Below are 12,474 nucleotides of genomic sequence, written 5' to 3'. Positions count from 1 at the left end.
GTAGTACGGGGTAAAGCGGGGCAGAGGAAGGCAGGACAGCAGCAACTCAAACTGCAGAATTAAATGAAAGACCGGGGCAGGGGAGGGGGGGCTTCCCTGGCAGGCCAGTGGGTAGGACTCCACACTCCCGATGCAGGGGGCCCGGGTTCCATCCCTGGTCGGGGAACTAGATCCCGCGTGCGTGCCGCATCTCAGAGCCTGCGTGCCACAACTCAGAGTCTGCGTGCTGCATCTCAGAGCCTGCGTGCCACAACTGACAGTCTGCGTGTCGCATCTCAGAGCCTGCGTGCCACAACTGACAGTCTGCATGCTGCATCTCAGAGTCTGCGTGCTGCAACTAAAGATCCCGCGCGCTGCAACTAAGACCTGGCACAACCCAAATAAATAAATACATAAATATTTTTTAAAATAAATAAAGGAAGGACTAGGAAGGCCCTTCAATTCTGTAAGACAAATTCCTCATTTGTTTGGATTCAGTAATCAACAACCTATTAATAAGCTGTGGCTCAAGGCCTTCGGGAACTCCTTAACCCTCAGAACCCTACAACAGCTGCTCCACCCAAATCCACCCAAGTCCAGGGTCAGAGCCCGCACACCTGACGCTCCAGAAGAGCCACAGTGGGCTGTGCGCTAGCCTGACCAGGGCCTCCGCCAGCCGGCCCCCAGCAGCATCGAGAACGGCTCGTGAAACTCACAAGCACGCTGAAGGGGAGCTCACAGGAGGCTTTGGCCGCCTGGACCTCCAGCGACACAGACGGATGCATAAGAATACTTTTTTTTTAGCATCTTTATTGGAGTATAATTGCTTTACAATGGTGTGTTAGTTTCTGCTGTATAACAAAGTGAATCAGTTATACATATACATATGTTCCCATATCCCCTCCCTCTTGCGTCTCCCTCCCTCCCACCCTCCCTATCCCACCCCTCTAGGTGGTCACAAAGCACCGAGCTGATCTCCCTGTGCTATGCGGCTGCTTCCCACTAGCTATCTATTTTACGTTTGGTAGTGTATATATGTCCATGCCACTCTCTCACTCCGTCCCAGCTTACCCTTCCCCCTCCCCGTGTCCTCAAGTCCATTCTCTACGTCTGCGTCTTTATTCCTGTCCTGCCCCTAGGTTCTTCAGAACCATTTTTTCTTAGATTCCATATATATGTGTTAGCATACGGTATTTGTTTTTCTCTTTCTGACTTACTTCACTCTGTATGTCTCTAGGTCCATCCACCTCAATACAAATAACTTAATTTCGTTTCTTTTTATGGCTGAGTAAAATTCCATTGTATGTATGTGCCACATCTTCTGCACAAAGGAATACTTTGAATCCATAAAAAACAGATCTCTGGAGGCACACAACACGGATGGACCCTGCGGACACAGACTGCATTGTGACATCGCGCCTGACGACCAGCAGGCTCATCTCTGGTGACAGAGACCCTGCTGGCGGTTACACTGGGGATGCGGGCTGACTATACAGCGCACGAAGGCACTTCCTGAAAGCCGAAATGTCCCACACTGTGTGCACAGTGCTCACTGGGTGTGCAAACATGTAAAATTTCATCAAGCCACACGCCTGAGGTTAGTGTACTTCACTGTCACACACACCGCACTCCACACAGGAGAGATTCCCTGGTGTGAGGCGGCGCTGGAACAGTTTCCTGAAAAGGCAGCTGTTTCAGCCTTGAGGCATGGCAGAGCTTCCTGCATAAGTGCAGGAGAGGATCGGGTTGCAGCCGGTCAGCCCGTGGACCTGGGGAGGGTGACAAGCCCGTGGACCTGGGGAGGGTGACAAGCTAAGAACTTAACAGGGATGGGCCATGCAGGAGGCTCTGGGTGCTTTCCACACTCCTTAAGCGGCAAAAGCTTTTTTTTTACTTCCCTCAAGTAAAAAGCTACACATATACCCCAAAATACAGAGCGCATGCTCTGGCTGGGGATGGTGAGAGGAGCCCACCCGCTTGGTCTCCTCTGCCAGCAAGCATCTTTGCAGAGCCCCAGAGGAACACAGTCTTGGCGAGTCGGAGAGACGGATGGTGGGGTGCGGGACACATGTCCCTGGCCCCCAGGAACCTGGGAAGCACTGAACTTAGGGGACAGGGAAAGGAGGCATCGAAGGTAACTGCTGTCCCAGCTGTAACAGTGAGAGCCCTGTCCTGCTTCCCCTATCCTATGGGTAACACAGGGCTGCCCAGGCAGCTCTGGCAGAGGAAGCAGGTAGGGCCAATGGGGTTTACAGGGAAGAGGGGTGGGCAGCGCTCGTGGAGATGCACAGGAGCTGGTTCTGACGACATGCCCCGAGCTGGGCCCCTGCAGCTCTCAGCCTACAATTTAGCACTAAGGAAATAAGGAGACACTAACAACAGCAGCGGTGTCCACGTGGACTTTTAAATCAGCTTCCTTTGAACTTCCAAATTTTCTCTTCTTTGTTCAGCTCATCTGCTACCCCGTTCTCTCCCTTCCCCTCCGGGGCACTAGCAGGCAGATGACAAGGCCCCTGACCCCTCTCAGAGATGCCCTGGGAATAAGTCAATTGGTGAATCCAGCTTTGGTCACCTGCCCCAAAAAGCAGTTCTTTTTGAAAGTACCCTGACAGACCACTTCTGAACTAGCAGCTATCAGGAAAATCATCTGATTTCAACTCAACTAACATTTATTGGGTACCTACTGCATGCAAAGCACTGCTTGTCACATTTTAGCCACTGAATGTTTTCCCTGGAGCGTGCTACTGAGAAAGGCAGCACAGGGAGAGAGCTAGAGTCCCCAGATGCGCACAAGTGGGGACCAGAGCCCAGCTGCTTCTGGAAGCAAGGAGGGGAGAAGATGATCTGACTCATCTCAAAGCAACCCGTGGGGGCACCGCTGTTGCTGACGCCAGAGAAGATAAGAGCAGCTCCTGGATGCCCGAGCACCGACTGCTCTTGCTATGTGGGCAAGACAGCCAGGATGCACCGGAAACCTCTGGTCTCAAGATGTGAAACTGTGGATTTGGTGATACTTCGGATATCAGAATGAAGGACCCCCGCATCCACCCACTCCGATATGCCCATCAGTGACTGATCCTTCATTGGATCATACGTTTTTAAGGTGAGGATACTGGCTGTCTTGGTTACCTTTGTACCGCAGCACGAACCCCACACCTGTCACACTGTAGTTGCTCAGTAAATGAATACATCAATGGATGACAGGCTTTTAAGAATGACTACTGAACACTGGACTTCCCTCAAGGCCACACGGCTAGAAACTGCTCCCGGATGGAAGAAAAGTAGAGCTTCCTCCCCACAAAGCACTAGGCCTAACCCTTCCAAACTCCAGATCCAGACAGCCCGAGAGGGACTGCCTCATTCTACACGGGGTGAGCTGTGAACACTTGCGTCAGTATCCGGACCTGGACTTGAGGGCTTGTCAGAGGGAGAGGGGCAGCAGTCCTCCTCCAACAGGGCCACAGACCGTTCATGGTAAAGAGCATGGGGTCTGGAGCCGAACGGCCTGAGCTCCCTGACCTGGGCCAGGTTAGTGGAGCCACCTTGACGTTTCAGTGTTCTCTCGCGTAAGGGAGGTTATAACAGAACCCATCCGGCAAGGCTGTGATGGGGATTAATGAATTATTATTTGTAATGTATTTAGAATATATATGTATGTGGTTAACCAAATACTAAGAAATACTTTGAATGCAACCTATACACAGAGGGCAGCACCCAGCCTGGACCATCTCTCTACCCCTAGTGTGTTCAGGGCAGCCTCAGAGGAGGGCTACCAGGTGTGTGTTGGGGCTAGAAAGGGGCACAGCACCTCACACTGCTCCCCAGGTTCACAGCTGAGGAGAAATCTGCCGAGAGGAAGTAGGGAGCCTATAAACATGGAAACAGCTAGTTGACCAAATGCAACTCCCAGACCCCTGAGGCCCCTTTCACAGACGCCTCTGCCATCGTCATTCCAAGCTCCTTCCTTGCTTGTCTCTAAAAGTCCAGGAGGCCCCTTCATGGGAAAGGGGCAGGATGCCTCTCTATTTTCGCCGATTCAGGATGTGATTCACAAACATTAGAGCTTCTGACACCTAGAAGCAACCTTGAATGGTTGCATCTCCCAGGCCCTGACACTCCTTTCCTTCCCTAAAATTGGAAGAGCCCTCTATCTGAAATGTCATGGGTCCTAGGAAAGGGCTTGAACCCCTGCTAACTGGGGTGCCCCTAGGAACGCCCATAGGGCTTTCTGCTGCTCACGGGTCACAGACCCACAGGAGGTGGGCCGCAACACCATCCATGCCCACCAGACCGACACTCCCCACCTGGGTCCCTGATGAGAGTCTCCTCTAGATGCAACTCCCCAAATCAAGTTACCGAACCTGTTTAAACGCAGACATGCACGGATACAACAAAACCGGAATCTTAAAAGGGTGTAGCCAAACACAGAGGTGAGTCAAACTGTCAGGCGGTTCTCAACTGGCCCACAGGAGGCAAGTGCCCAGCCACCCCACGGGGAGGGCCTGGCCCAGGCTCCAGCCCCCAGATGGAAGGGCATGGCCAGGCAGCCGACAACCTCAGCAGAGACAAGATCCGGGACCACAGGGAACACTGTCACCTAGCACCATCTGCACTGACTGGAAAATCTCCTGGGACGAGCAGCTCCATCACTCAGTGGAAAATAAGAACACTAATCAAAAAAAAGAAGGGTGGAAGGAGACAGGCAGCTAAAAATAGACATAAAATAGCTAACAAATATAAGAATTTTCTATTCACTAATAACCCAAGAAAACAAATTAAATGGGGTGGTGTTTCACTTATCTAAATGGGATAGAATAAGAAAATACCCAGGACTGGAGGGAGGGAGAGGGCTAGATATGCAACAAGGTACACATGTATAGAAGAGACTTTCTGGAAGGAAATTCAGCAATATGTACTCAAAGCCTTAAAAATGTGCAGACTTTTCACTTAGTAATTTCACTTCTAGGAATCTGTCCTAAAGACATAATAAAAGTTCTGCATTGAATTAAGGGAATCAGTATTCTTTGTATACTTTTTATGATATACGTTCTATATGTACTCTTTATATAAAGATTTAAATGCAAAGTTGTTATTCACAGCATTGTTTATTCTAGGACAAAACTGGAAATAACCCAAAGGATATTAGTTAGATTAATTATGGTTTACACATAAGATGGAATACTACATAGTCATTTCGAAAATATGTTTTCTAAAATTATTAATGACATGAGAAAACACTTCACTGTTAAGTTCAAGGTGGAAACTTGAAGGCTACAGAATAATATACCTATAAAATATGCCTCTGATTCTGTAAAACAAAGACATCTGCATGTATACATGCATATATAAAGGGTCAGAAGGACATGCGACCACACTTTGGATGTGAGAATTACCCCCTTGTGCCTGTTATGGTTTCTACATTTTCTACAATGATAATGTATTTGTTTAGAATGCAGAAAAGTCTCCAACATTATCTAAACCAAGCAGCCAAAACTGGATTAAAACCTTTAGAGGTGTTACTCTCCCCTCACACAATGAACACAACAAGCCATGGGGGTGTAAACACAGTCCTGGGTTCCTGTCACCAGCACCGTGACAAAGGCCATAAGATGAGAGAAACACGGGGAAGGGGTCAGAGGATGCAGAAGGCTTGGCCTGGTGAAGACATCAGATGGGCCTTGTAGGAGACGGTGGTCAGGATAGGGCAGATTCTTCGAGAAAACATTTCAGGTGGGGGGAAAGCCACATAAACGGGACCCAGAGGCTGAAGAGAACACGGATGATGCCTGAGGGGTAAGGAAACCGGGACAACACGGGCCTCATTTAACACAGGGGCCTCCAGCCAGAGGGTGAGGGCTCAGTGAACAGCAGCTTGCGGACATGGGTAGCTGTGCTCCTCTAGGCTTTTCAGGCCTGTGGCTCGCAATGGCCCCGGGCGGCCTTCTGCCTTCTCCTCAAACAAGTCATCCCCAATTACTCTGCCCCTGCAGACCCCTCCCCCAGTACTGGCCTTCCTGCTGCCCCTCTGATGGGCCAAGACTTGCTCCCCTCGGCCTGAAACATGCTCCTGCAGACAGCTGCACAGCCCCTCCCCACTGCAGGTCTTACAGGGAGAGAGGAAAAAGAGTGAGTGTGAAATGGCGGCCCCATGAACCAGAACTGGGGAGTCAGAAGTGCGTGCACCTAGAGGGGTGGGATAGGGAAGGTGGGAGGGAGACACAGAGGGAGGGATATGGGGATATATGCATACATACAGCTGATTCACTTTGTTATAAGGCAGAAACTAACACACCATTGTAAAGCAATTATACTCCAAAGTGCAGAGAAATGCAGCTGGTGGGGAGAGAAATAGATGCATCAAGGTATTAAAACAGAAATGCTGGGGGAGAGCCAGGGGCTATACGATGGGGAAGACCCACCAGGTCAAGATAATGTCTCTGCCTCCGACGCTTTGGGAACTGACCAGCTGTGGCAGATGGCTAATGCCAAAAATTCTGAGAGGATCAGATTTTCAGACCTGATATCCTGAAATGCCACAGAATCCTGACCTGCAGTGCTTAACTCTTACAATTGTGGGTGCTCTGCGGTTTAAAAGTACTTCACATTCATTACCTCATTTGATCCTGGGGGGCTAGCGGAATAGGTACAATGACCATTTTACAGATGAAATAACTAAGGCTCAGAACAGTTAAATAACTTGCCTGAAAACTCCAAAGGGTAGGTGGCAGAACCGGCCGGACTCAGCTCCCGGGCACCACTTTCTCCACATACAAACCCAGGTGTTACGGTGCTACCTTTAGATGGTGGAAAGACATCACTGTCGTAACGTCTGGCCTCCCATATTTTGACATCAGCAGCTGGACTAACGCTCCCTGCACAGATGGACTCCATGCGTGCAAGTATTCACTACCAAGTGGGTGGGTGGGAGGGCGTGTACAGACGCACGAGCCGCGTGGACCCTCTGGACAAACAGTAAGGCAAGCCCCCTCTTCCAAAAGGGCGGGGGTCAGTCGTGGTGCTGTGTGTATAACCAGCCAGCCCAGCAGGGCCCAGGCTGGTGTGGCCTGCCAGGGGTGCTCCCAAATTCAACCAAAACTCTCGCTCTGCCACTCACCCCCGGTGGAGCATTCAATGCATCTGCACTTGAACCCAGGCTTGGGCCATGGGGCAGTGCCCCTTCTTCACTGGGCAGTCAAGAAGGTGGGGCAGCCTCAGGCAACCCGCTGGGCCACCCGAACGCCCACAGCCCCCAGTTCCCCAGGAGAGGCAAAGGCAGATGCCTACTCTCCAGTCCCCAGGGGTCCTCACAGTGTCCACACTGCAGAACTGCAAGATAAGGCCTGGTGAGGGCATTTCCTCCAGGGCTGTCCCTCTGGACGGACCCTCTGGAGTTGAATCTGGTCAGGCAGCTGCAAGCCGCCCGTGGCTACTGAGCACAGGGGATGTGGCCAGTGAGACTCAGGAACAGCATGTGATGTTAATCACTTAGAACCAAACTGCCACTGTGAAAGGGCAGCAGGAGGTACCCTTGCATTCGAAGTGGTCTGTGTTGTGACCGTGCTGGGTCTCAAGAATGAGCACAGGACAAAAGTGTGTGACCCAAAAACACCCCATGAACAAGTCTGATAAGGTCCTGGATGTGACACTGTGATACAAGATGTTACCTTTGGGGAAGTCTCTGTATTCTTTTCCACAACTGCCTGTTAATCTATGATGATCTCAGAATAAACAGTTAAAACGAAACACCACACGGGCTCAGTGGCTACTGCAGGCGACAATGAGCTCCACAAAGCCACCTTCCCACTGAGTTGAAGAAATGTCAATTATTTGGGGCTCCCACTCACGCCTGTCAGTTCTTCTCCCCCACGCAACTCACAGCGGGCACTTCTGATTCCGGGGTGTGGGCACTCTGGGGCTAAAAGCGGGGAGGAGTGCAGGGCGAGGGTCCCAGAATTAGCACACGGGGTAGTTAGAGATGAGGGGTTCCTAAAAAGACTGTCCAACAAGATGGTGATGAAATGCCGCAACTCACTGCAGTGGGGTTCCCGCAGAGAATCCCTCGTCCTCGGAGGAAGCCCTGGAACTCCTACGCCAAAGCACCCCCCTTGCCCGGTAGGGGCAACCCAGGCAGGGGGCCGCCGGGTTCGTCTTCCCAGAGACCGGACCGGGGCACAGACGCCCCGCGACCCAAGCGTGCGCAGAGTTGGAGGTCAGAGCCCACCCTCGGGTCCGGCCCCCTCCCACCAACCACTCAGTTGCCTCTGCCTTGCTTGACCGAGGCGGGGGGCGCGCAGAGAACGGGCGAGAGCCGGATCCCAGGCAGCGGTAAGCTGGGCCCCCTCCCTCCAGGACCCTGAACAACTGCAACTCCTCCTCCGCCGCGGGGTCCACCACTGAGACCCTCGGAAACAAAAGCGTCTGCCGCGAAGTAGCCGCCCCCGCAAAGGGCAGAAGCGCCAGATCCTATCAGCCAATTACCCAAACGCGCACAGCAACCCGCAAGTTCGGGCACGCTGGGGCCGGGGCGCGGGCAGCGGGAGGGGCCGCCGGCCCGGCGCGCCCGGGCAATCTGGGCCTGGGGCGCGCCGGGAGGCTGAGGGACTGGTACAGAGGGCCGGGCCGGGGGCTGGGGGTCCGGTCCGGGGATCGGGGACCGGCTGCCCGTCTCCCCTCACCGATTCCGAGACTCCTCCGCAATGAAGGAGGCGGCGCGGCCAGGGCCCTCCCCTGGCCCGGGCCCCCGAGGCCCCTCCACGGCCCCGAATCCGAGCAGCCCCTGGGTCGCCCCGGAAATGTCGCCCCTCCACCGTGCGGCGCGCCGGGTCGCCGCCAGCTTTTGGAACAAAAGAGCCGCTCTCGCGAAGGGTCAGGCGGCCGCGCGGCCCTCCGAGCGCCGGGGCTCCAGCTGAACCCTATCGGGCTGCCGGGCTTTGTGCGCGCGCAGGGGCGGGAAGGATTGCGGGACCCCTGCACATCCCACGGACGGCGCCGCGTTCCAAAGTTGGCGCCGGCCCGTCTCGCACCTCCCAGTCCCCTTCGGGGTGCCCATTCATTCGCGGGGGTGGGGGGCGCAGACCGCCGGCCCCCGGCTCACCTTGCTCTTGACTTCCACCGCGCTGCAGTCGTAGAAGCGCAGGGTCTGAGACTTGTGGAAACTCCGGTTCATGGTTCCGGCCCCGCTTAGCCTCGTCTTCGCCCTCGCTCCTCGCTACGGGGGCTGCAGAAGGACCCTGGGTGCAATACCCACCGCCGCGGCCCCGACCCCGGCCCGCGCTCGCTCGGCCGCGGGGCAGCTCGAGTGCAGCGGCCCGAGCTGGGCTGGCCGCGCGCCTTGGGCACTCCAGGGGCCGCGCGCGGGAGGAGCAGGGGAAGCCGGCGCGCGCCGCCCCGAGGACCCGCCCCCCGAGCCCCTAGAACCTACGTCCCGCCCCGAGCCCAGAGTATCCGCCACCAATCCCCGCCCCGCGCCCAGAGCATCCGCCGCCAATCCCCGCCCCGTACCCAGAGAACCCGGCCCCACGCCCCGCCCCGCGCGCCGAAGACCTGCCCCGCGTCGCCAGCACTCGTACCCCGAGGACACGCCCGGAGCTCGGAGGGCACGCCCTCACGAGCCCCAAGGGCCCACGTCCTGCTCCGCGCCCCGTGGATCAGTCGCCTGTTCCCGCCCCGCGTCCCGAGGACCTGTTCCCCGAGGACCCGCCCCACGCCGAGAAAACCGGCTCACGTTCCCGAGGACCCGCCCCACGAGCCTCAAGGCCCAGACTCGCGCCCTGAGGATCCACCTCCCGAGTCTGGAGGACACGCCCCCTGCCCCCGAGGACTCACCCAACGCCCCGCCCAGGGCTCGCCAACCCGGCCCCCCGAACCCGCCGTCAATCCCCGCCCTGTGCCGCGAAGACCCTCCCCCAGCCCCGCCCCGCGGGCCCGCCCCCAAAGACGCCGCGACCGGGTAGGTGCGTGCTCCAGTCCGCAAAATCAAGAGCGGGGAAGAGACGCCGCGCTGACCCACGCGGGGCGCCTCATTCCCACCTCGGCGCCCACGCTTTTTCTCCCTTGCTCGCTCCCGCCAAGATTTTGTTTGCCTCCACCCGTCGGCCAGGGAAGGGGACTGATCTGGGGTGATCTTTAACGTTGTCTTGGATAATAGGGGAATCATCGGAGGCGTGACGCCCTTGGGTCCACGTGTCCGTAGGAGCTGCCAGGTGGTAGATGGTCTGGGCGAAGGTTCTGCCGGAGGCAAACTCCTAAGGCATAGTCTAGCATAGGCCGAAGTAAAGGGATAGGGAATGGTCAGAAGCATCGTATAGGCCTGTCTGATGAGAAGGAGGACTTCTGCCAAGGCTGGTAGAAAAAAGAACATGTTAGGAGAAAGAGGTCGTCAGTCGTTAGCAATGACATGAGTACTTATTATCTAGAGAGCTGGGGAAGTGGGGCTGCCAAAACCAACATCCTCGCTGCCAAAACCAACATCCTTGTAATGAAGTTAAGAACACAGGGCAAATAGGTGTTTCAAAATTATTATAAAGTATACGAGTTTACAATCCAATTTTAGTTTATTATATAACTTTTCTTAGTGTAAATTCATAGGAGGAAAAGGAAGAGGAAATACAAACATGCTAATTTAATTATTATACATACAGAAGGGTGTGTTAGTTAAATCTCTGGTTTTATATGTAATCAAGGACTTCCCTGGTAGCGCAGTGGTTAAGAATTCGCCTGCCAATGCAGGGGACACCGGTTCCATCCCTGGTCCGGTAAGATCCCACATGCCACGAAGCAACTAAGCCCATGCCCCACAACTACTGAGCCTGCGCTCTAGAGCCCGTGAGCCACAACTACTGAGCCCGCGTGCCACGACTACTGAAGCCTGTGCGCCTAGAGCCAGTGCTCCACGACAAGAGAAGCCACGGCAATGAGAAGCCTACGCACCGCAACGAAGAGTAGCCCCGGCTCGCTGCAACTAGAGAAAGCCCACGTGCAGCAACGAAGACCCAACGCAGCCAAAAATAAATAAAAAAAAAATAAATTTCTAAAAAAAAAATTAAACTACGTTAAAAAAAATAAATGTAATCAAGAACAAATTTAGAAAACAATATAACCCCTCAAATTTTCAGAACAGTTTATGTATATATACATATATATATATAGAGAGAGAGAGAGAGGGGTGTGAAACGAATGCAAACACGTTGTGAAATACTTATTAAATTCTATAGACAGAAAAAATAACACAGTAAATAGGAACTGTGAGTGTATATATATATATATATATATATATATATATACATCTGTCATGCCTATAAATGTGAGTGAGATAAAATTCACCTATTTTAAGACTTTCAGATTTGTTCACTAAGTAATACCCAGTCAAAAACAGCAAACAAGAGGGGCCCTCCCTGACGGTCCAGTGACTCAGACTCCACGCTCCCAATGCAGGGGGCCCATGTTTGATCCCTGGTCAGGGCACTGGATCCCGCACGCCGCAACGAAGATCCCCAAGGGGCAACGAAGATCCCCGCGTGCAGCAACTAAGACCCGACGCAGCCAAATAAATATTTTTTTAAAAAACGGTAAACAAGAGACATAACTACAACAAAGTGACATAGAAAGGATGAAATTTAAAATATCAGTAAAAGAGAGAAAATGGGGGTTCTTAATTTAAGATTATGTTGCTTTAGGGACAAAGGCATTACCTCATTTAATGAAAATGAGCCTTCAGATACCACAGACGACAGGAGTTTTTTTTTTAAGGAAAACAAGTCATATGGGCAAAATTTTTCTTTAGGAATAGTTATTCCTTACTCCTGTTATATTAAGCTTACTCAGTCATTGTACAGACTTTAGACATCTCTTACATGATATTTAAATAAAAGGCTCTATATTTTGGACACACACACAAAAGGAAATGATCCTTCATAATGAAAATGGTCCTTCATAATGAAAAATGGTATGCCAACATGAAGGTCTAATATATATGAACACTACACGGCTCAGCATTCATAAAATAAAATGGCAGGAAATAGAATGAGAAGTTAACTAATGTACCTTTGTTAAAATGCACAGTAATAGGTAAAGAATAGTAAACTTAGTCATTGAACTTATATAACTGTTGAATTCTGCCTAAATACAGACAATGGTCCTTTTGCAGTTTTCATAGAACATCCACAAAATAACTGTGTATCAGGACATATGTTAGGACAGGGCCACACGCTACGGCCCATGTGCCAAATCTGCTCTGCTGCTTGATTTTGTAAGTAAGGTTTTATTGGAGCACAGGGATGCTCATTCTTTCATGTCTGTGGCTGGCTTTGTGCTCCAGGTGCAAAGCTGAATAGCTGAGAGGGAGATTGCATGGGTCACAAACTCAAAAACTCTTGCAGTCTTGCCCATTATACAAAAAGTTTGCTGATCCCTAAATTAGTTTGTAAACACTAATCATTCCAAAGTATAAAAAGAGTATTAATATATATGTATCAATATATAGATAGATATTGATAT

The 12,474-nt window shown here is 52.3% G+C and overlaps 1 protein-coding gene across 1 annotated transcript in view; it reads right to left on the bottom strand.

Annotated features, from left to right (window-relative positions):
* PARD6G (par-6 family cell polarity regulator gamma) overlaps nucleotides 1-9,204 on the bottom strand; it is a 108,328-nt gene extending 99,124 nt beyond the window's left edge. Inside the window, exon 1 of the mRNA XM_082853381.1 lies at nucleotides 9,074-9,204. Within this exon, the coding sequence (XP_082709507.1) occupies nucleotides 9,074-9,145 (72 nt within the window). The 5' untranslated portion in view covers nucleotides 9,146-9,204. The remainder of the gene's footprint in view (nucleotides 1-9,073) is intronic.
* Between the last annotated feature and the right edge of the window lie 3,270 nt (nucleotides 9,205-12,474).

The sequence above is a fragment of the Leucopleurus acutus genome, assembly GCF_964270905.1.
Source record: "Leucopleurus acutus genome assembly, chromosome: 13".
Lineage (NCBI taxonomy): Eukaryota > Metazoa > Chordata > Mammalia > Artiodactyla > Delphinidae > Leucopleurus > Leucopleurus acutus.
The sequence above is the reverse complement of the archived record's forward strand: the minus strand, read 5'-3'. Positions and strand labels throughout refer to the sequence as shown.